Genomic DNA, 25,553 nt, shown 5'->3' with positions numbered 1-25,553 from the left:
AAATTAAAGTGCTTTCCTTATATCCAGTTATTTGCGAAAATCCCTAATTCTAAATACTTTAGAATCACAACTACTAGAAATAAAGATAATTTTATATCTTCTTTTAGTTTTACAGGTTATTTAGTTTTCTAGTTTTATTAAATTATGTAAAACATTCAAAACAACGTTTAACTGTTGTAGGCATCTCCATACTCCTGATTTTAATAGAAATGGCTTCAGTGTTTCACTGTTGATTATCTTGCTTGCTCTTAATCAATTTATAAAAATGCGTGTCATATTTAAGTAGTTTCCTTTTATTTTTATCTTGAGTTTTTATTAAGAATGGTATCTGAAATTTGTCAAGTGCCATTTTAAATCTTGATATAACCACAATTAGTTTTTTAGCAAATTGGATTCAGTTGCTCTTTTATTTATTTTTGTTTTTGCATCTGTACTTACAAGTGTTGTTGTTTTAGACTTTTTTTGAACTACCTTTATCAGGTTTTATTAATATTTATAACCTTTTAAAATGAATTGTATACCTTAATAATTACCTTTCCTCTTGTATTGCTTCTGTGGAGATAATTTTGTTCTTCTAGTTTCATAAATTAATTATTAAGAGTCTCGTGTTTAAGTCAATTTTGTCAATTTGACAAAAACACTTTTAGAAAACCAATATATAGATACCCTACAGTACATACTTTTCAGTGTAATTTTATTAATGAATTCACGTTTTTATATGAAGTTGACAGTTTTTCCAAGTATATATCCATGTTCTTTTATGTAGATGTGTGGTTTAGATTTTTACCCTGTCCTTTTTCACACATATTTGTTCCTTATTTAACATTTCTTTTTTTTCTTCTACAAGCCCTTCAGTACTTTTTGTTAGAAGTCTAAATCCTAAATATTTATGTGTAGATGAGCCAGGAAGATTTTTATTGTTAGTAGAATGCATAATTTTTACCAATACTTTGGGTGTGTTTATGAATGATTATTGGAATTTGCTGTGATAGAGTTTTATTGTTGCTTAATATTGCCCTTTTGCTACTTAATGAATTGCAATAACCTTTGTAACCTATGAATTTCAAACTTGGATGTGGTTTTGATAATATTTCAGAATGTTTGGCAGTTTATACATGTATCACTATAATAACCTGCTTTTCTTCCTTCCTTCCTTTTTCTTTTAACAGTTACATGGGAATTGGTCTTTCTGCTCAAGGCGTGAACATGAATAGACTACCAGGTACAGTAGTGATTGAACTGTAGTACAGTCTCATAGCTCTTTGTGGCTAAACTTTAATAACTTGAAATAGTTAAATACATTGATTTTTTTTTTGTATTTTTCTTACTATACTATAGGTTTGAAGTGGAAACTTGAGTTTTTGTAATAAATTTAAATTTTATGCTATTTGGCAAAGCATATATACCACACATTTTTTTTTGTTTTGCCTGTTTTTTGATATTTTTAACTGCGAGTACATAGTCTTATCAGCTTTAAATATTTTAATGGGTATGGTTGGTTTTGTTTGCTACCCAACACATGCTTGGCTTTTAACCCATTTTCAATTGTTTAATATTCTGGGAATGTAGGCCTGATGTGAAAAGTACATTAAAGAAGGTGTGAATCCAAATGGCAGAGCTGTTTCTTGAAACCATTGATCACATGGAAGTGATATTTGGATTATATTTTCTAGTGTTTTATTTACTCATGTTTAAACTTAATTTTGGAGGAAACATTTTGAAAATAGAAAGCAAAACCGAAAAGTCTATTTTATATTAAACTGTGTGTGTGTGTATCTGTCAAAACCAAATCAAAGTAGAATTCCTTTGGTCTATTAGCAAAGGAAATATGCATGAAAACTGTCTTGCATTTTTTCTTCTGGTAGGAGACCTCTCTGTTTAATATATGTTCTAGTGTTCGGTGTGCTGAATTTATTTTCCTTAATGTTATAAACAGTACTTCAATATAAAAAATTATGTAGTGTAATTATTGAGAATTTATGTGTACACTTGGGAATTTTATCTCATATCTGTTGTGCTGCTCTTGCTTATTTTATCATCTTAGTGAATATCCATAGCATGAAGGAACTTTACATTTCATTGTAAATACTTTCTCTTTAGGCTGGGATAAACATTCATATGGTTATCATGGGGATGATGGACATTCATTTTGTTCTTCTGGAACGGGACAACCTTATGGACCAACTTTTACGACTGGTGATGTCATTGGTTGTTGTGTTAACCTTATCAACAATACCTGCTTCTACACCAAGAATGGACATAGTTTAGGTACTAAGATAATGTATTGCATGTAAAATGACCAAATACTGTGATTATTATACTTACATCATGGTAGTCATATTAATTATGTAATTCTCCTTTATAAATATATGCCTTTGGAGATTATTTCTCTGTTCCTTCCCGATGAAAGTTGAGAAAATGGTGGGAAGTTGCATTCTGTGAAGGCCACATTGTATCACATGTGTAGGAATAACTGTATAGATGATTTCCATGCTCAGATATTTATCTAGTAATAGAATTCCTAAGTGTTTTCTGCTTTGCTTTGAATAAAGCCCAAATTCAATTCAATTTGATTCAGTTTTCTAGGTTAACAGGTACTAAGAAAAAAGGGCTGTCAGTTTTTAGCATGAGGGCAAAATAACATATGAAGGAAAAGCTTGATGCTACCAACCAAATTAAGGGCATTGACACACTAAAAGGTCGTGTCTGCTAACAAAGATTGATAAAGGATGGTGTCTGTAAGTTAGTTGTGCAAAAGGGATCAGAATTAAAACAAGCAACGGCAAAATTTCTAAGAATGAAAGACAGGTGACTAAGAAGTAAATAGAGGAATGAAAACAAAGATGTCCATCCATTGTAAGACTAACAGAAAATTAGTATTTTTAGTTAAATATGAACTCACAATACTTCAGACTTAAAATTATATATGATTGGCCCTGGCCAGTGTGGCTCAGTTGTGGGGAGTGTGGTTCCGTAGTCCAGAAGGTTGTGGGTTTGATTCCCATTCAGGGCACATGCCTAGGTCGAGGGTTCAGTCCCTGGTCAGAGTATGTACAGGAGGCAATTGATGGATGTTTCTCTCTCATATCAATGTTTCTCTCCCTTTCTTCTCCTCTCTATAAAATTAATAAGCACATCTTTGGATAAGGATTTAAAAAATTACATATGCTTGTTACACTCCCATTTCTTAGAAGTCTTTTTAGTTTTTGCATTTTGCATTATGGAAAGTATAAAGGATACCAAAACTGATGGTATCCTGTATAAAAATAAAAAGGTTTCAAATTACTTTTACTGTTTGAAGTGAAAGAAAGGAGGCAAAAACTAGGTAACCCCAGAAGTCAGAACTTTCAGTTTGCTTATAAATAGTATTTAAAAACTAGACTGCAGATAGTCTGCTTAGACATATAATAGATGTTCTTTAATAACACAAAACCTACTCTTTCTGTCATTTCATAGTAGAAAATTCTGAATGTCCAGCTGCATTGGTAGTAGTTGTTTTTCTTAGTGTCTCAACATACTCCTAAACTTTTCCTTCTGATCATTAATATCGATTCTGAAAGTTCTGTATTATCTGACTTCAAGATTGTCCCAAGTCCACAAAAGATCCTTATACACGGTTGAGCCTTGAACAACACAGGTCTGGACTGCACAGGTCCATTTACAAGTGCATTTCTTTCAGTAAATACATACGGTACTGTAAATGTGTTTTTTCTTCCTTGTGATTTTCTTAATAACGTTTTCTTTTCTCTCACTTCATTATATGAATACAGGATGCAATACATAGACAACATATGTGTTGATAGACCTTATATTATTGGTGAGGCTTCTGGTCAACAGTAGGCTATTCATCATTAAGCTTTTGGGGGGAGTCAAAAGTTATATCTGGATTTTCAACTGCACAGGGGTCAGTGCCCCTAAGCTCTGCTTTGTTCATAGGTCACCAGCATTCTTATCAGTACAGAATGTTAAGGTTGCTATGCAAATGATATGTGTATTTGAATTTGATTGTTGTGACTAACTGGTTTCTCAAAGATGCACCTCTTTCAGTTTATTTGTTGTTCCTGTTCTGGCTTTGACTTATCAAAGCAGTTAACTGGGATAGTCTTGGTTGGTTTGGCCACTAAAGATACTTTAACATCTTAAACAGGAGAAATCTCTTAAGGTACCTTTGGTTCAGAAATGTAAAATGCGTGTTTTTAAAATTAAAATTAGTCTTTGACAGTTTTTTAAACTTTATTCCAGAGAAGATATTTTATTTCAGAAGATAGGAAGATGTAACTTTGGTTTTTTTGTCTATTAGGTTTTTACAGATATTTAAATTTGAAATTTTCTCTTGAATAAGAAAACTTTTAAAATACGAGATTTTCAAAAGGGTACCTAATGACTGAATTACATTCAAATTTTAAGTAAATTAGAAACATTTGGTATTATTATTAATAAATTAATATTTATTAAGCACATAGAGAGGCAGTAGAACAGTGGTTTAATGTTTAATAAGAGGGTTCTTTAGTCGCCTGGCTTTGTCTCCTGGTTTAGACCATGTGACCTTATACAACTTAGTTAACATTTCTGTGCCTCAGTTTGTATAAAACAGGATCACTGTAATACCTACTTCATTAAGGTTGTTAGGTTGAACTGAAATGATGCCTGTGCGGTTCTTAGGTGATTGCTTGACATGACACATAATGAATAGTTAGTAAATGTTTATTATCATTGTTTGCCAGACACTGGGCTAGGTGCCAGGGATGCAGTGGTAAAACATTAGTGAGCAAAGTTATTCCTTTAGAACTAAAGATTCATTGGAATGCAGCTACATCCATTTTCATGTACTGTGTATGGCTGCTTTCCTGCTACAGTGGCAGAATTGAATAGTTGTTACGGGACCATATGGCCCAGAGAGCAGAAAATATTTACTCTCTGGCCCTTTGTAGGAGAAATGTGCTCACCTCTGGTCCAGATTCTAGCATCTAGAAGAAGATCTTTGTACTTCCCAAAGTGGATAATTTTTACCCAAGAGCCTATACATTTTTAGTTTCTGTCTCATGAAGGTTTTACAATATGTATTTATTTACCATATAAGGAGAAATGGAAAGATTTTTATTGGGAAAACAATTAAAAGAGAAACATTTCAGTATCCAGGTTAACTTAACCTGAAATTTTTTTACTTTATTTTAATGAATACCACTAATCAAATGAAGATCACTTTTCAAAAAGCCTCTTGACAAATCAGGAAATTAGAACTTATATAAAAAGCCTGCTTTCTTTGTATGTAAGTAATTATACCAACTTATTAAACTGGCATCTTTTTGTGGTTTAACTGTGTATAGGCTAGGGTAGCTATATTTGCCAGTGATCAAAAGTATTAATCTATGAAATCAAGTTGGCACTTTGATTACGTTTTTAGTAAAGAGTAAAGATTTCAGTAATTAATGGCAAAAAGGGATTTTTAGTGAAACAATATAAATTTCGGCAGTTTTGTGTTTTTTATATGAACATCTTTGAGAAAAAGATTAAGCTATTTTATGAAAAATGGCAAAGACATGGTAAAATTTTATTAAAATACTTATTCTTTAATGCTTTTTGTAAAAGTGTTCTGAAATTTTTAGAACAAATTTTCATATTTGGCCCACAGTCACTTCGCTTTCTCTTTACTAATGAAGCGAAAAGTAATCAGAGTATTTTCCTGGGGTGGCAGGGGAGGACCTCCAGCTTTCCTTTCCTTCTGACAAGCCAGTGTGAATTCACTAGTTTTTGAAAGTTCTTTAACTTACAAAGCACTATTTTTACATATTTATTTAAAAACATGTAGTAGAGATTTATAGTCGGTTTGTCTTTTAATTTTAGTGCTTAATAAATAGAGTCAGTTTTCTGATGGTGCGGCACAATTATAGAATCATAGAATGTCAAGTGGGAAGAGACCTTGCAGATAATCGAGCGGAAATACCCTCACTTTTTAGATGGTGAACAGCACTGCAGGACCAGGCAGGTGTGGTCATTTGTTTTAACGTGTGTTTAGACTAGAAGATTTGAAATTAACTCACCAGCATCACCCCTCCCATTACTTTAGAACTCAGTCTTTTTAAATATATGAGTGAGGTTCTGTAGAAACATGTAGTTTATCATCTTTGTTTAAGTAATATATTTTAATTTTTGAAGAGAGATTCTTAAATCATTACTTTTGGATGGCAGTAACTTATTTCAACAATATTAACCTTGTTCAAGTGTATTTGGAATGTGACTGCATTGAAATTGCTGTGAGGACATTCAAGAGAAATTCTCACTGTATAAATCTTTATCCTTTGAAAGAGGAACTGTTTCCCAGAGTAGTCAAAGGTTATTCAAGAATGTACTTTTGTAAGAAATTTTATTTTTTTAAAGAAACAAAATACTGTATTTTTTGTTGTTTAACTTTTTTATTATATTAGATATTTCCCTTTCCCCCAAATTATTTAACAGCTAAGTCTAAGTGAGGAAGATTAAGTGATAAGCTAGATAAAGCACTTTGGGTATTGGTCAAAATCCAGATGTGACTATTTTGCAACCAGTTTGCTTATATGATTTCTAGTATAGCTTTGAAGATATATCTAAAAATCATTTAAAAACTGGAATCAGTAGCAGTCTGACAAAAATAAAATTGGTGTCTGGCTAATAAGGATGATGATCTTGAAAAAGGGCTCAGCATTCACTCAGACCTGTTAGTGTTATTGAGAAAAAGATTACTCTCGTTATTTTATAGTTAGGTATTCAGTTTTTCTTTTCTGCCTTTTCTATTCCTTTTCTTTGTTTTGGTTAGAAATTTAACTTGTTACCATAGTCTGCCTTTGAAAACCAGCTTCTAATGCCACCTTTTCTCTTTTTTTAAGGTATTGCCTTCACTGACCTACCGGTAAGACATAACTTTTTTTAAAGCATTTTTACATTTTTAATTAAACAAGTTATAAAGAAACTAATGCTAAGCACATTTAGAATACATTCTTACTGACATTCAGTTTACATGCCATGCGTAGACTAGAAATCTTTCTCTAGTTGTTGTTGACTTTCAGAAATTAAACTTCAAATTGCACTGGACACCTTGTATAAGGAAACTTTGTTATGGCTAAAAAATAAATCAGAAATGATTATTAAAATATACTTTTAATGTCACTATGCATTTATTTGAATTATTTTTGGTATTGTTGGACTTTCCAGCAAGTGACTATAAAGCAGTTCTAATTATTTATTAATTCAGTGTATATTGCATGCATGCTATATGGCAGGTTCTGTGCTTGGCTATATATCATTTGAAGAAAACAGATAAGGTAAAGGTCTCTGTCCTTTTGGGGTATTCAAGCTGGGGAAGTGAGAATGAACAGTGCATCACAAACAAGTAAATCATAGCATTTTTAAAAGGTTTTTAAGTACTTTTCAAAGAAGGAAAAAACAAAACAGCATGAGAGTACCAAACACAGAACATGGGATGTACAATTTGCTCACCTTTGCTCAAGCTAAGACTTGAGCAGAGACTTTTGAAGAAGTGAGGGAGTTAACTAAATGGATATATAGATCAAAACTGTTCCAGACTGAGGGAATAGTCAGGGGAACGTGTGTGGTAAAGCAGTACCATGTGTGTCCTGTTTGAAGAATAGCATGAAGTGAGGTAGAAAGACATGCGAAAGACAGACCATAGGAGGAGGTAAATCAGAGGTAACAATGGTTGGGATTGGCCAGATCATCCAGATCCTGAGGGTCATTGTAAGGACTTTGACACTTACTCTGAGTGAGATACAAAGGCGTTACAGACTTTAGTTCTTCTGATACAGCTTCAGTTTTAAAGGAACACTGACTGTAGGCTTGAAAAATAGATGGTGCGTAGAGAATAAGGTTACACTCAAACAGACCTGAGAGGGGCTATTGCAGAAATTGAGGCAGTGGATAATGGTGACTCCATCACTAGAGATGGGCAAAGTGGTGTGACTGTAGACACCTTGTTTACCAGATCTGAGGTTCTGTCCAGTGTCATATGCATACCATGTAACACTAGAGACAAAAAACTAGCAAACTACGATACAATGCTTTTTTATCACTTAGAATTTGTATTTTACATTTACCCAACAATCTTTGAAAGTATTTAATAGGTTTTAATAAATATCACTTACTGCATTATTAAAAATGATGACATGGCAATATAAATTGATTAAAGTCTTCCCCACACTTCTTCAAGTTGAATCTAACTTTTAAACTACTTGTGTAGAGTTGATGTTGGTGGTGTTCCACATAGTATTTCCTTTGCCATCAAGAACATTTCTTAAGAGTTCTCCAGTATGTCTCCGGCATTTTTTCCTGAGCTCCTGATGGCATTGTGAAGGTTTTGATGCTGTCACTTTCTTAATATTGCCAGAGAGTATTCAGAAAGGTTTTTTGACAATAACCAGGACTCTGGGGTTCCTTTCTCAGTTGGCTTGTTGACTAAAATGTCTTAGGGGTTGCAATTATCCAGCTGTTTCACCAGAAAAAATAATCAAGTCCCAGAGTTTTTAGTAAGCTGATCCTTTAACAAATTCATACCTTTGCAGCAGTGACAGCTGTGTCATGACAGCTGCCTGGCCACATGTAAGATACCATCGATTATAAGACACATTCCAGTTTCAGAGATGTTTTGAAATGATGGGAAACTGAATTCAGAGGTGAGAATAGACTACAGATTATTAATATTCCTGAAGAAAATCCTAGAAAAACAAAAGATACCAAAGTTATAATAGAAAAAACTGTGCTAAGCCAGAGAAAATTCAGAGTCTACAAATCAAAAATGCTCACCAAGAAACATTATTTATCAAGTGGTGATGGAACAAGTGTTTTGGTGTCATTTTGTTGTTTTGTTTTGTTTTTGAAAATATAAATCTTAGGATTGCGTTTTATATTATACTACAGTAACTTCCAGATGGATTAAAGTAAGTAAATAAGATGTGTGTGTGTAAATCCAGCTGAGAGCCAAGAACATTTTCTGATAAATTGGATGCAAAAAGGTGAGAAAGAGGATCTGACTTCAAGATGTTGGGCCTGAGAAAATGGATGAGTGGAGATGCCACTTATAATGTGGAGAAGGGTGTAGATAGAGGGAGGAGGTTTTGAGTTTAATTTTTGGATAAATTAAGTGGCGTTGTCAGGTGTGCAGTTGGATATATAGTCCCAGAATTCAAAAGTGATTTGTGAGTAATTGGCATTTTGGTGTTTAAATATAAAGTCAGTGAGACTTGTTGAGATCCATAAGGGAGTATGTGTAGGCAGAGAAGAGAAATGGACCAAGGACTGAGTTCTGGGGCATGCCATATGTGGGAGAAGAGAAGAAACCTGCAGGGAGAAATTGTGAAGGAGCAATCACTGAGGTAGAAGGAAGACTAAGAATTGGGTGCCATCAAAGCAAAGTAAAAATAGTGTTGAGGTATATCAAGAAAGGAGTAATCAGGGGTGTCAGATGCCATTGTGAAACATCACAAATTGACCAGTGGGTGTAGCAGAGTGGAGGTCACTGATGACCTTTTCAAGAAAATTTAAGAAGAGTGATGGAGAGATTCTGATGGAAGAGGGAGGTGATGGAGTGTGGACAACTTTGGAGGATTTTGGCCACAGCAGGGAGTAGAAAAATGGGATGAAGTAGCTGGTGGTGGAAGTGGGGGCAATAGAAGGTTTTTTTTTTGTTAGGTTTAGCAGAATGTTTGCCGATGAGAATGATTCACTACCAAGCAAAAGTTGATGTAATATAGAGAGAAGGAAAGTAACTGTGATCATACCCTTGAGTAGAAAGTTGGGCTGTGATCATATATGTAGGTGGAAGGGGTAGGCGTCAGAGAAGAGCATCTGTGGGGGTGGGGAGAGGTGGGGGAGCAAAGGTGTGGGTTGGGTGGTGGCGGGTGGGTTGGTGTGGTTTGGAGCCAATGCAGAGGTTTAGTTAAGACCAAGTGTCATTTGGAATTGGTTGAAGGGCTTAGTAGCTGTTTTTTTTGTTTTCTCTTTTTGTAGCACTAAACAAGTAAATTAACTTGTCAGAGCGAGCAGATTTTTTGTTTGTTTTTATTCCTTGTTGGTAGATGGTGGTGATAATTTCCTTGGAAAAGGCTTAGCTGTTGTGGACATATTGACTATTTTTGTTACCTTCTAACTATTTTTTGTCCCATTTAGAATTGCCAGCTATGTTTTGACTTGTCTATAATTAACCAATGGTGAAATTTGTTTCTGTAAAAGTCTGTTGAGTGGTGGTTATGGTGATTGTGGTTCAGAAAGTTCTTTATTTTTATGACTGAGATCTTCTGGGACTTCCACATGCAAGATATCATTCTTCTACTTAAAAAGGAAGGAAAAAAATCTTTCCCTTAAAGGGACCACCAAACAAATATTTATATGTGTTTTGTACCTATAATATCACTCTTTATTGTAGCATTAAATCCTGGTAGAGGGTCTATTTATGGAATAAAAATGTTTACCTATATTCTTTCAAATTAGTGTTTTGTGTTTCTTCAGATAAATTCCTAGAAGTAGAATTGCTGGTATGTTCATTATGTAAATCTTTACAGAAAAGGTGGAATGATAGTTTATGTACTTTTCTGTAGCTCCTTCTCTTCATTTAGTAATATATATTGGGCATCTCTGTCAGTATACACATTTTTCCTTACTTTTGTTTATTTTTATAATTTAATATATATGAAATGGAGATATATCTTAGGATCTACAGTCTGTGAGAGTTTAATGGGCAATGATTTTTCTTAAATATAAAATAATGACATCTTAAAATTATTGGAGTCTGAGCTTTGATGAATATGGTGTATAATTCTACCTATAAATGGACATATTTTTTATTTGTAATTACAAATTGCAAATTTGTAGGAATGTGAGGTCTGTCCAGAAGGCATCCAGCTATGTACTATGAAAAATAGAGACATTTATTGAAGAAGATAAAAGAAACTGTACATAGGACAATGGTGTCTCAGTCTGCTTCTAAGTAGGCACCTTGGACCTCACACAGTTCTCCCAGTCACCATCAGTTGTCCCATCATATTTTCCTGACTCTCATCCACAGTCTGAAATCTGTTCCCTTTCAAAGGTTATTTTAGTTTTGGGAAAAGCCAGAAGTCACAGAGCACCTAATCTGGGCTATAGTGGAGCTGAGTCACCAGGGTGATATGATGTTTCTCCAGAAACCTCTACAAGAGATGTGATGCGTGAGGGGGCATGTTGTCATGATGAAGCTGCCAATCATCAGCTGCCCATAGCTTCAGCCTTCTGAATCATCCTAATAGTTTCCATGGATGGATGTTCAAGTTTAACACAAAATTTGATGCAGATTCATTGCTCTACTCACTCAGTCGTTTTGAATGTGACAGCCACACAGTACACATGCTCACTCAGTGGCATCTACCACTCCCCACTGACTAGTACAGTGAAGTCATCATCATTCACACGTGCGCATTCTGGTCCACTCTCCGTGGCTACCAGGTTGCATCAGTGTCGCACAAATCATTCTCATTATATCAACAATGTCTGGACTTTTTCTGGACAGGCCTTGTATATCTTTACATATTTTTTTCTATAGGATTAATTCTTATGAATGAAATTACTTTGCCAGTTTTAATAGATTTTGCCATAAGTTTTCCTGATAAGATTGTCAGTTTACATTTCTGTGTGCAGTGAATGAGAGTTGTTTTTCCCTTTGTGTGTGTCATTAATAAGCATACTTTTGGATAAATTCTTGAACACTTTAGGTCTGTTTTCTCATTGGTGAAATGAGATGGTTGTAATAAGTATTTTACTTGTGTTTGACTTAAAATTCTATTAATTTGCCCATTTTGTTGATTATTAAAAATCAGTACATTTTTATACATTGCATTACCATTTTTCCCCCTAACCTGGTGCAACTCTATTGCTCAGTATTTTAACATACTACTCCTTTTGTTTCTGATTGTAGTTGCTTGTTTGATCAGTTGTTTTTAAACACACTCTACTTTCTGCTTGAAATCTGTTTAAGCATCTTATATTATACATAAATTATGCTCTTGTCATCTTTACATTTCGTACTGAAAACATTTGTGATAACCATTAAAGTGAAGAAGTAAGGCATAAATACAGAGGATGAAGATGAAGTAGGAATTGGATTTCTAGGAAGAAATATGGAACGTAGATTTGGTGTCAGAAAAACCTGTTCCATTCCCACCTCTGCCATAGTGTAGAAAGACCATGAGCAAGTTAATTTGCCCCTGAACCTCAGTTTCCATATTTTTGTAATGCAAATAATAATAATTACTTCACTGGATTACATAATGATTAAAATGCTGCCATTCAGTAACTCATTCTCCCTTTAGGTGGAACAAATAGTGATAGAGCCAAAAGGACTCTGGGTTTTTTTGTTTACCTGGAGCTATTAAATTGATTGTTTGTTTAATCTCAGAATCTTGGAGTATATCTAAATGCATTTCTTTATAAATTTGAAATTTCAAATCTGTCCTTTTTCTCTCTTGAAATATGTCCATCCATGTCTTTTATTTTTATATGGAGAATCCCCACTTTTAATAGCACCGTTTTCCTCATAATTATCATCATCTCTTTACAGAGGCATCCCAAGTATATAGATAAGGGAAATTAGTAAACTTAAAATAGTACCTGCCCAGTTAGGATTGTTTCTATGGTAACTAGCTTTCACATGAGATTTCTAGAAATGCACTACATGTATCATATAAAAGGGTAAACCTGAGTTATGTGTTTATACTTGAATCACTGTAGCTAATATACAACATTCTTAAGAGCAAGGATTATGTCTTCATTTACCAAAAGTCTTATTTCCATGTAGTCTCTGAATAAATAAAGTGGGTACAAGGTTGTTTCATATTTTTCTTGATTACTTTATAGGAAATGATATTTTTCATTTTATTATATTTTAGAATATTTGCTTTAGTCTTCCTCTAATTTTGGATTGAGATTTCAAAATATTTATGAAATAAATTTATTGTTTTGACATTTTAAAGAGATAACATTTGAAAGAATGAATGCCTTTAACATAAAAGGGATAGATGCTTAGTGAAATGTGTTGTCTTACAGCCAAACTTATATCCCACTGTTGGGCTTCAGACACCAGGAGAGGTCGTTGATGCCAATTTTGGGCAGCATCCTTTTGTGTTTGATATAGAAGACTACATGCGGGAGTGGAGAACCAAAATACAGGCACAGATAGACCGGTTTCCTATTGGAGATCGAGAAGGAGAATGGCAGACCATGATACAAAAGTAAGTGAGCCTGGCCAATGTGGCTCAGTTGTTTAGAGTGTCATGCTGGGGACCAAAAGTCACGGGTTTGATTCCTGGTCAAGGCATATACCTGGGTTGTGGGTTTGATCCTCAGTTGGGGTGCATACCAGAAGACAATGTTTTTCTCTATTGTGCTCTCTCTCTCCTCCCCCCTTTCTCTCTCTTTCTAAAAGCAATGACAAAATGTCCTCAGGTGAAGATAAAAAATTTTTTTTAAAAAAAGCAAATAAGGCAGTTTGAATTGACATTATTCAAAAGTACTTTTTTTATAAAACATTTTATTCTTTTCGTACAAAAGAATATTTGTTGAAGCTTTTAAATTTATTCATTTATAGCCTAGTAATTTGCATATTGATTATATTTTAATTTCTGTAAAAAGTAATTCACTACTTAAAACAATTAAAGAGAATGTTTGATGGCACCATACAGAATAATATATTAGTCTGGCTTATAAATTGGATGGAAGAAATAAAATAACACTAGATTGTTTGAGTTAGGGTAATTCCTTTTCTCTGGTTAGTAATGGCATTTAATGATTCCCATAGGTTATATGACTCATCTTTTAATAGCACCAATGCAAAAGATAAATTCAGAAAGGTAATTCAGATTGTATAATTTAGGATCATGTGCACATGACTGTGGTGTTCCGCAGTAGTTCAAGTATTTATAGGGAAAAGAATTACTGCTCAGTAAGAATAAGCATCAGGATAATGGTATAGTTTATATTCTATATATAAGTCTGGAATATATTCTTATATCTATATTTATATAGTTTACATATTTATATAGTTTACTTATATATAGTATGTAAACTATATATACTTATATATAAGTATATACTTATATAGTTTACATTCTATATAAGTCTGGAAGACAGATGTAATATGTACATTATACTTTTAAGGATCTGGCTAAATATTTCTAGTGAATGGATTATTCTCTGTAAGAATGTTAGCTATTTTTGTTTACTGGGATCCGTTTTTTGCTAAATATTTATTTGTCATGTAGTTTTAGGAATGTTATAATTGCTCCTATTCTAAATAGGAGAATATGACCAACCAAAAACCTCTGATGTAAGAAATTTTAAATATCTTACTAGTTATTTCTAATGCCATTTACTTATGTGCTGTTATTAGCCATTTAAGAAGAGGCAAAGAAGATGAAGCCAAGGAACAGTGAACGTGGAGTTAAGATTCCCAAGTGCAGAATAAATACTTATGATCCAGTAGTAACAGTGGTGGAGGGTGGGCAGCAGCAGAGCACATAGTGGGTGTCAATAAAAGTATTGTACAATGAATAACCTTTGTCTCAACTCATTTTTTACCAAAAATTTCAATTTGTTTTATTAGGGAGCTTCTTATGAAAAAGTAGAATTTTATTATGGATGTCAGCAGGAAAATATAATTCTTATGACTGTTACCTCAGATGACACCTGAATGTCAGTGGTACTAAATGGTAGCTCTTAAAGCTTGAAAGAGTATAGACTTAAAAATTAACTGAATACCCGTAAATTTAAATAGTCATTATCACTACTGTAATCTAACCCAAGAAAATAACAGAGGCTTTCAGATAACATCAATCTAACACAATTCATCTTAAATGTCTATAATTGCTTTGAACAGTCTGAAATTTACAAATCTAATAAAGCTTTCTGCAGGAACATTTTGGAGGAGATAATGATTGGAAGATACGCTTATGATTCTGAAAACATGCTCCTTCTCTAGAGCTATTATCATCAGGTATTAGAGAGTCCACACAAATATTTTTGTCCTGCACTTGAAAGAATAGTGAACCCTGACTCAGAATCCCACAGTTTCCGTGAATTAGAGCTAGGATAAGTTGCTCTTCTTGGGTCCATCCCTTTAATGCTTTAAAAGTTGTTGGCACAGAGCATCATGGCAGGATAGTAGGAGAGGAAATATTGTATCCTATAGCCGGAGTTCAGTGAGGGCCCTGACCTCAACCTTATTCTTCACAAAAATGACACTCTGACTTTTTGGAAGGTTTATTTTAAAAAGGTTCTCCCTACTTCTTAAATTAATTTGGACAATTAGATGAAATAAAATGAAAAATCTATTTCTTAGAGATTCCCCCCCGCCACCTCAATTCCCTTTCCGTAACCACTGCTTCCTACAGTTTTCGAGCACATCCTCAGCAGTCCAGATGGAGATAGATTTAAGAGTTGAATATTTGGATATATTGGCTATCTGGGTTAATATTGCTTAGTCAACAGTTTTTCTAACATTTTGTGGTTAGATTTAAGTATGTGTTTTGGCCACTAAGTGGCTTTTTAAGAAATAAACTGTTTTGGAAGTGTGTCACTTACATATAAATCATATTTGAGTAATTAATCTCCTGTGCACAGCCATACTAATTGATTTAGATCAGAAGGCCAACTCCTCATTGATTAATATTATCACCCTCATAGACTTTTTCTGGAAGATTCTGTCTTCGGGTTTACCTTGGTTATTTCTTGTGTTCAAACCTTGTTATCCCATGTAATGTAACTGATAGATGAAGAACGGAGCTGAACCCTGTAATTCAAGGAGTTAATCTGTTATTTCAAATTAATTTTATAAAATGACAGCACTTTATTGGGTTGAGTCATGATAAATGTGAAACAGAATTTATGGTTAGTAGGATTTCTGTAAGGATAGGGAATGATAGGGAAGGACTTGGACAGAACAGGGATGTCCTTGATTGGGGACAGTAGGTCTCAATGTAGCGTTTTCAGGTATCTTTTCAGAAACACTACACGAAAGAACAAAGTGATTTTTTGAACTTTGAACTTGAGGTTATTGAAGCCTTAATTGTTTCAAGGAAATAGGTTGGTTTTGTAACACCAAAGTAGACCTTGTGTATATAAATTGTAGTATGAAGCATATATTGTCTTGACTAAAAGTTGTGTTTCTTCTTTTTATTTTAAGAATGGTTTCATCTTATTTAGTCCATCATGGGTACTGTGCCACAGCAGAGGCCTTTGCCAGATCTACAGACCAGACCGTTCTAGAAGAGTTGGCTTCCATTAAGAATAGACAAAGTAAGGGCCCTGTGGTGCATGGCTAATACTTGTTTTCAGGTTATAGTTGGGTTATAACACATTTAGAAATTTTATTTTTAAATTAAAAATTTTAAAAATAGATTTTAAAATTCATGCTTCTGCAATTTGTTTTCATTGACATTTTTGAAGATTACCTTTAAAAACTTTACATAGGCCCTGGCCAGATGGCTCTGTTGGTTGGGTCATCGTCCCATTCACCAAAAGGTGGTGGGTTCTATTGCTGGTTGGGGCACATACCTGGGTTGTTGGTTCCAATTCCCAGTCAGGGTATGTACGGGAAGCACCTGATCGATGTTTCTCTCCCACATTGGTGTTACATAAGTATATTATGTAAATAAATAACATAGGACTTCGCTAGCATCCTAGTTGTAGAAAGATATAATTTTGGAGAATTTTTTATAAGAATGCTTACCATTTTTTCTTCAAAAATATTTTATTGAGCTTTCAGGAAATAAACATTTAATAAAATGGTTTTTAAAAAATTATTATTAAAGTAGTCCCATAACTAGATGTTAGTGGAGGTAATATATGAAAGAAATTTAAATACCTTTGCATTTAAATAGCTATCTGAATTTAAGATAGTTTTGATCATAAGTATTTATTGCTTAGTTTCTATAGTGCTTGTGGCCAGAGCGATAGGACCTGTTCTCACAAGGGCAGGTTAGCACAATAACTTGTTTCATAGTTAGCCATCTTAAAATTGGTACACTTGTTCATCAGGGAGAGTAGAACTTGGTGAGTATATAGGCATAAAAGCAAAACATGATGGGCAAAATCATGATGGATGAAAACAAAATGTTTTTATAGGTCAAACTGTTATAATAACCTTGACAACATTGTGTTGTTGCTGTTGTATGCTTTGTCTCACTATACAAGCTCTAGTGAACAGGAGATGATAACTTATTCTTTCCATCCTCATCTAATGTAACACGTATGTGACACAAGAAATGTTCACTGAGTGTCTGTTGAATTCAGATCTTACTCAAAGTTGAGCATTCTATAAGTACTGGGTTCCAAAGGTTAATATTGATAAGACATTTTGAATATTATTTCTTTAATGTTTCCTATGGTCTTTTTATAACCACCCTATTGATGTATGGTTGACATATTAAAATCTGTACCTATTTAGTGAATGTAATTCGATGAGTTTGGAGATTAGTATGTATCCGCGAAACAAACCATAAGTACCATGTATGCCATAAATGTAGCCATCTTTTTAACCTTAGTGTGTCTTACTTCAGTACTGCTTAATAGGTGTTTTTCCTATATTACTTGTATGATAGTTTTTGATTTTTAAAAATAGTTTATGAAAATACTTGTTTTTTAATGTATCTGAAAATTTTTCTTTGAAACTATGATTTTAGAAAAAGAAATGAAAATTAATCACAGTAACTTACTTTAAAATGTTTTACTAAGTCTTTTTTTGTTGAGAGTCTACTATATGTTTCTACTCTTAAAACGTTAATTTTTGCCTCTTTTTATAAATAGGAATTCAGAAATTGGTATTAGCAGGAAGAATGGGAGAAGCCATTGAAACAACACAACAGTTGTACCCAAGTTTACTTGAAAGAAATCCTAATCTTCTTTTCACATTAAAGTGAGTTTCTTTAACAGACATGTTATATTTATTATGTATGTGTGTTATTTGTAATCAAAATCATTTCCCTGTTGTACTTTTTGTTTTAACTTTTTTCAAATGGTGACAGAAAATTTTGTAATATAACACTTTTAAGTAAGAGATTATAATGGGAAGCACTTGTGTTGAGGAGCATAAACAGATGGCGTCATTTGCTGTGTGTTTGCTGTTCTGTCGTTCTGTCTCTGTTTCCAAATGTGGAAATCTTATTTAGGAGATGGGAATCTATTTTTCCTTCTGTAAACTACCATATAGTAATTACCTTATAGTAAGCCTGTGGCATTTTTAACAATTATAAGTATACATAACATAAAATTTGCTGTTTTTACATGCACAGTTCAGTAGTATTAAGTACAGTCTCATTGCTTTGTAATGGTCACCAACCATTCATCTCCAGGGCCTTTTTCATCTTCCCAGACTAAAACTTGGTCCTCATTTCACACTAACTACCCATTTCTCCTCCCCGCGGCTCCTGGCAGCCACCATTCTACTTTCTGTTTCTGTGAATTTGAATTTGACTACTACCTTATATAAGTGGAATCATGAAATAGTTGTCCTTTGTAACTGGCTTATTTACCTTACAGCATAATGTCCTCAAAGTTCATCTGTGTTGTAGCACAAAATTTCCTTTCTTTTGAAGGTTAAATGATATTCCATTGTATATATACCACATTTTGTTTATTCCCTCATCCACTGACACACAGTTGAGTTTCTCCCACTATTAGATACTGTGAACAACGCTGCTGTGAATTGGAGTATAGAAATATTTGTTGGAACCCCATCATGTTCTTATATACTATTTTTTTTTTTTTTACCAAGTGCAAATATTAGTGTGATTAAAGTATTTTGGGGCTTAAAATAGGAATCCATTTTGATTTTGTTTTTTTATAGCTGCAGATAGATTTTCATTTTCTTAGTGAATCTGGATTAAAGGGGATATAGTATCTTTTGCATTATAGTTTTGTTTTATATTTTAAGCAATATAGTATATGAAACCATATTTAGTATTTTTAGAATACTATCTAAAGGCCAAAGTTATTGATATACACAAGCTCTTAAAAATCTTTTTTAAGAAATCTGTTGCTATTAAATAAATGGCTATTTGAAGATTATCTAAGTAAATTTCTTTCCCTTATTTTAGAGTGCGTCAGTTTATAGAAATGGTGAATGGTACAGATAGTGAAGTACGATGTTTGGGAGGCCGAAGTCCAAAATCTCAAGACAGTTATCCTGTTAGTCCTCGACCTTTTAGTAGTCCAAGTATGAGCCCCAGCCATGGAATGAATATCCACAATTTAGCATCTGGCAAAGGAAGTACTGCACATTTTTCTGGTGAGATTCAGTCTTATGATATTAACTTTATATTTTTTCCTTTCTTATATTTTTGAACCAAAATAAAATGTTTAAAAATCTAGACATTTTTTGTGTAGTAGTTTTGCACATGTGTATATTTGATCGCAGGATGTTCTAGAAGAAAAATTGTAGGTGGATCAGATGTATGTGTTTGTATTATCAGAAAGTAATTTGAAGAACTCTTTCTGAGAATTGGTTATTGTAGCAGATCTTCATAAACAAAAGCCAACATATGAGTTCCCTCTAGAAATTAAATCATAGATGCTTGGTAATGAAAAGGTAATCAGTCGTATGTTTTAGTAAAGCATACGTTTAAGGGAGGTGATGTGGCTGTGATCTGTGCTTTTTATCTCATTCTTCCTCAACCACACTTCCTGCCAGAGCTCACTCTGCCCCGCACATTTTCTCCTGCCCCTTTTTTGGTTCAACAGCCCTACTCTCCAAGGCTTTTGTGTCCTCATACTTAGAATTCTCTCCTTTCTTTGCTTTTATGATCACTTCTACAAGTTTATTCCTAATCCTTTTTAGTTTTCTTTCTTGTCTCTTTCATTCTGTTTTTCTCAAGGTGTTATCTTTCCTCTACATTTAACTTTCTAAAACAGAATCTAATGCTGTTTCCTTTCCTTTCATGGAGTAACACCTTTGCTTTTTCTTAGTCACCATATATACCTTCCTACATTAATACCTCTCTTTTTATATATTCTGTGCAGTGCAGATGATTCTCATGTTTGTCTTCTTAGCCACTACACCTCTTGAATATCATACAGTCACTTCAGGGGTGATGATAACACTGCTCTCAGAGGGTGGGAGGTGAGGATAAGGAAGGTCCATAATGAAGCCTTCTGTAATTGTTAGAGGAGATGATAATTATATATTTATATCCTTTCAAAGAAGTTAGTTATTTATTACTTAAATAATCCATCGATTCTCCTATATTTTACATACAAAAATCAGAATATGGGTACATTATTTACAACCTAATAATAAATTAGTGTTTGTTTCTATGTTCATAACCTCTCTTTTTCTTTTTTTTTCTCCCAGGTTTTGAAAGTTGTAGTAATGGTATAATATCAAATAAAGCACATCAATCATATTGCCATAGTAAACACCAGTCATCTAATTTGAATGTACCAGAACTGAATAGTATAAACATGTCAAGATCACAGCAAGTTAATAACTACACCAGGTAAGTGATTTCTCTAACTTTTGTATTGCCATAAGCACCCTAATCACAAGTGTTAACCATTTTTAATAATTTGGGAAAATTGGATTATATGGCCCATAGTGGAGGTCTGGGAATTCCCAAGTCCCCAGAGAATGAACGGGTAGGAACCAAGTTCCTCAAAGTTTTCAGCCTCTCAGTAAGCACGTAGGCTCCTTCTTTCCTTTGTTCCTTCTTACTCTCCATTCCCTCTGACCTTGCATTGGGGTTGCAGGGACAAGTCTGTGGCTCTGCAGTCTAGTCTTCCTGCCCACAGACCTACACAGATGATCACAGAAATGCCATTTGTTTTGTCCAAGTTAAATCACAGTATTATATTTAACCTGTAGTTTTATTGCGATACATTTACAACTATTTTTTGTCTGTGGTTTTTTTTGGTGTAAATGTGTGTGGAATATTTCCTGACTTCAAGTAACTAATTTTACAAAGACTCTTATTTGAGATCATGTCATTGAGTAGCTTTAGTACAGCAAATGTGACTGAGTTGTTTAGTAAACATTGAGCATGAGAATAGTGCTGAGGACCTGCTGGATGTCATTGATTCTGCTAGGCAGGAAGAAGAAGATTCTGCTTCTTCTGATTTCAGAGAGCTTTGGGAGAAGAGATGACAATATGCTATGACATACTTGGGTTTAATGTTCATGAAACCTTTTAAAGGCTCCTGAAATGTAGTCACATGAATTGAGTACTGTGTGTGAAAGCAAATTCTTAGGAATTAAGCCTGCCCAAATCATCTAGCATTTGAATCTCAGTTTGGTTTAGGACTGGTGGTATAACATCTTTTTCATAAAAATAATGGATAGATATTATCAATTTGATATTGGTTTGATCTGATAACATGAACTGATTGGTCACACTCCATTTTGGGAGAGTGTTCATCAGTGCAGAATCAAAGGGGAGAGAACCTAACTTTTAGCATGGAATATTAATGGAAATATGGCTCCAGAGAAAGGAGTTTATTTTAAAAAATATATTTATAGATTTGGAGATTTATCAGAATCCCCAGGTATTCTATCACAAGTGTCAAAAATTTACTGAAGGCATGGGGTTGTGTGGTGCAGGTTAGGATGGATGTAAGTCAGCAGAAGTGGTGTGAGAACTGTGGGAAAAGTGATTGTCTTTTGCTGAGGAGGGTAGTCTTTGGCCATAGAGATGACATATAAAAAATTTAAAAGTAGAATATTACAGTAAAAACTATGAGAGTTTTAAAATTTAAGCCTTTAGTACTTTATCATTGATAGAGGGTTCTGCCATTTTTTGAGGGTAGGATTGCAATCATTTCATGAGTTTTTCTCTTAAATCCCAATAATAGATCCCTTAAATACTAAATAACAGGTCCCTTCAGCAACTTCCTAATAGCAGGACCTAAAGGGACCTATTATTACCTGGGTTCAGGGTAGGAAACTTTACAGAAGGGGTTGGTGGCACAGCATTCTCCTTTGTGTTCAGTATCAGAGAGGCAAGTAAGCTTTTAAATTTCCTTAAACTCTTAAATAGTAAGTTATTTTATAGTTGGTAATGACTTTCTTGACAACAGTATTGTGAAGTAGAGAGAGATGCTATTAACTGTTAAAACCATTTTACAGATGTGGAGCTGAAAACCAAAGAAGTAAATGTGGGTTTTTTTTTTAAGGTCAGTAGTTAGTAGCCAGTAAGTTGTATGTAGAACTGAGATCACTTCCCAGAATTTCTGACTTCCCGACTTGGGGTTTCTCCATTATACTTCCTTCCATCTGAAATTTTCTCCTCCCTGCCCTCCTTCTTCTCTACCCTAACTTTTGTTCTAGTTAAAACTCAAGTTCAGATGTTACCTCTTCCAGGATTTTTGCCTTGATTTACATCCCCACCATATGTTGTCATTCCTTGTGATTAACTTTTATCATAGTACTAATCCTTATAACATAATAACTTTATTAACTGTTACTAGGCTGTTTGCTCCTAGAGGGCAGAGGCTACTTCATTCTGTCCTTAGTGTTACAGTACAAAAGTGGGGGCCAAGGGCAGCCGAGGCAATATACTATTACCCGAAAAGAACCCCCCAGGTTCGTTATGTCCACCGCCAGAGGAAAGACATCTCTCAATGCCTGAGATTCGTGAAAAGGAAAGGAATTTATTATTCATTTGAAATAACACAAACTAAAGTTCCCCACAAATGCACACAGTCCTCCCAGCACCCTCCACATGGCAAAAGGGAGCACTTCCAAAGCCTCGTGGTCCTGACTCTTACCCAAGCCTCATGGTCCAACCAAGACACCAAAGCTGTGTGGTCCTAAACAGACGCGTGGTCCCAAAAAGAGAGATGCCCAATGGCTGCTGTGCCTCCGTTTAAATCCCAGCACTAATCTTCCTCTGCAGCCCTGTTTCCGTCTCCTCTCATAATTGGCCACAGCTGCCCACATTCTGGGCAGGTGTGGCCCTGTGGTGTGGAGCCAATTATCTCCAAGCTCTCCTGGACCCTATTACAAATCCCTATTTGGGGCTCACCTGTTGGCTGTACCCTGTTACATTAGCACCTAACATGGAGCATTGCTCAGGGTTCTTAATGTGTATTGAATGAAAGAATCCCTCTCAAATATTGTACTGAAGTATTTTTTAAAAAAATGGTTTAGTATATTATTAGGATCATTAAAAGCTATGATCTTAATTTCTATTAAGCATTATTTTTAAAGTTTGATTCTTTTCTTAACAGTTCATTAAATATAATAAACAGCTTTTCTGACTGACAAACGAGTTCCGTTCTTCCTAGATATTTCTGTTTCTCTCTCTGTCTTATTTACCATACAGGTTTTACTGATGGAAGTGTGTGTGCACCCATGCACTCACATGCAGGCACTTCTACCCACACACAAAAAAACTCACCCCGAGAGGTTAACCACCTCTGGTGGCATTGTGCCTAGAGTGCTTGTTGTTCATCTGCATTCAGTGGTTTTCTTTTTTCCAAGAATGAATATCTTTGCCTTTTTAATGAGAAAAGGTCATTTTCATTTAAATACTTTTTAAATTTTCATCAAGTGTTTCCTTCTGGGCTGTATAATTCTTGCCTAGTTCTTCATAGGAGAATCTTAAAGACTAGATACTCATTTATTGTTGCTTAATGTGTGGCTGGATCTGAAGGTCCTACATTAACAATTGCAGTATGTCCAAATATAGTTATTGGCACATAGTTATTCATTCAGTAAATGTAAAATGAGTGAAAATTGGAAGTACTGTACCTAAATATCCAGCTCAACATTTTAAAAATGAATATTTGGTAATACTTTGGAATTTTTAGTCAATAAGAAAGCCTGTGGGAGTAAAATAGTGGAGGGTGTTAGAAAGGTAAGAAAGGATGAGACTGAGTAGTTTTTATGATTATTATTTACCTTTGAGAGAGGGTATACTTTTAAGTAGTGGGGGCAGATGTAAAAATGTCAAGACTAGTAATGAAAAAGTAGTCTAGAAGTGAGTTGAATGTGAGGGCAGGAAAGAGGTAAAGTGGGCTCCAGGAGTAGTTTGGAGAATGAGGTTCCCTCCTATGCCGGAAGTGAATGCTGGGACAAGGATGGGGGTTCTGGAGCAAAAGTTAATTAACAAAGAATGAGGGGCAGGTCTGAGTTTGGAAAATAGTGGGACATATGTGCTGAAGTATGATTTCTCCATATTGACACAAAGGCATTAAACTACTACACTTTGGTACATGTGCTTCTTCCCACCTTATCTCCAGGAGTAAAACTTTGTTAAAAGTCAGCCACATATTTGGCTTTGAATACATTCAAGATTTAACTAAATATTTTTTTTGCAGGTTATTATCACCTTATGAAATCAGTTTATTAAGTAGGCTATGTAGTTGAGTAATAATTTATTTTAAACTAAGGCACAAGTATGCAATTTCTATAATTAGGTTTGTTTTTTTTCGTTTTCAGTAATGATGTGGACATGGAAACAGATCACTACTCCAATGGAGTTGGAGAAACTTCATCCAATGGTTTCCTAAATGGTAGCTCTAAACATGACCACGAAATGGAAGATTGTGACACCGAAATGGGTCTGCAGTGATATTTCTTACATTTTTAATAAAAAATGATGACTACAAGGTTATGTTTTTATTTGTACTGATTTACAGCTGATGAGCATAAATCAGATTTAAAGATGTGTGTGCCATTGGATTTGACAGTAATGCATATTATTTCTCTTAAACTCTCTTGTGAGAGGAGCTTGCTAGACAGAGTTAGTTACTTTACAGAACTCTGAAGTTAAGTGCTAGAGAGTTTTCTTTGCTGAACTGTTTTGGCTCAATTTTTGTGTTGTCATTAGTGCAGTAGAACCAACTTATTAGTGTTGACTATCTTAGGGTATTTAAGGTTGGAGATATAAAAAGGTTTTATACTTATTTTAATATAGCTAGTAAAGGCCAAATGGATAGAGATGATTTTATAAAGTCTAACCAAACAGTATCTTAAATTCATTTAATGTGAATATATGTGATTGTATAGTTCACTGCCTGGCACTTAATAGGTGCTTAAGTATGACCCCCTCCCCACCCCCAGATGAAGTGTCATGCTTAATTTTACTTTGTTGACAACTTGTGTAGTAAATTACACTGAAGTTAAACCATCAGCAAACTTTTTCATCAGTTGAAAAGTGAAAATTATTGAGGCTTATGTATAAATTCTTTTTTGTCACAATTCCATAGCCAACATTAGATTTCTTAGTATTTTCAGGTTAAAAGGTATTGTTTCAAATTGTTATGAGTATATATAAGAAACTACTTTATAAATGTAAAGTTATTTTTTTATTTATAAAACCACCTTGTTGAGGGTTGTGTGTTCTAATGTATAATTCATTTTTCAAGGTAGGAGTATGATTGAAAAGGCAGCATAGTTTTATTCTATCAGATATCAGCAATCTCAACATTTAAAGAGTAATTTGAGCATAGTGATTAAGAGCAGGAGGTATAGAGCCAGATTACCTGGATTCAAATTCTACAGCTGCCACTTACTAGCTGTGTAACCTCAGACAAGTTACTCAAGAGTT

At 34.1% G+C, this 25,553-nt stretch overlaps 1 protein-coding gene across 1 annotated transcript in view; it reads left to right on the top strand.

The window, feature by feature from the left end:
* Nucleotides 1-25,553, top strand: part of RANBP9 (RAN binding protein 9) — an 83,678-nt gene that overhangs the window by 46,115 nt on the left and 12,010 nt on the right. Inside the window, exons 3-11 of the mRNA XM_045847012.1 lie at nt 1,170-1,222; nt 2,101-2,268; nt 6,864-6,886; nt 13,063-13,247; nt 16,196-16,308; nt 17,818-17,926; nt 19,107-19,297; nt 20,360-20,504; nt 24,443-24,564. Coding sequence (XP_045702968.1) covers nt 1,170-1,222; nt 2,101-2,268; nt 6,864-6,886; nt 13,063-13,247; nt 16,196-16,308; nt 17,818-17,926; nt 19,107-19,297; nt 20,360-20,504; nt 24,443-24,564 — 1,109 coding nt within the window. The remainder of the gene's footprint in view (nt 1-1,169; nt 1,223-2,100; nt 2,269-6,863; nt 6,887-13,062; nt 13,248-16,195; nt 16,309-17,817; nt 17,927-19,106; nt 19,298-20,359; nt 20,505-24,442; nt 24,565-25,553) is intronic.

Source organism: Phyllostomus hastatus, unplaced genomic scaffold, assembly GCF_019186645.2.
Source record: "Phyllostomus hastatus isolate PE091 unplaced genomic scaffold, TTU_PhHast_1.1 phas_contig_524, whole genome shotgun sequence".
Taxonomy (NCBI): Eukaryota; Metazoa; Chordata; class Mammalia; order Chiroptera; family Phyllostomidae; genus Phyllostomus; species Phyllostomus hastatus.
Note: the sequence above shows the minus strand (reverse complement) of the source record. Positions and strands in the feature narration are given on the sequence as shown.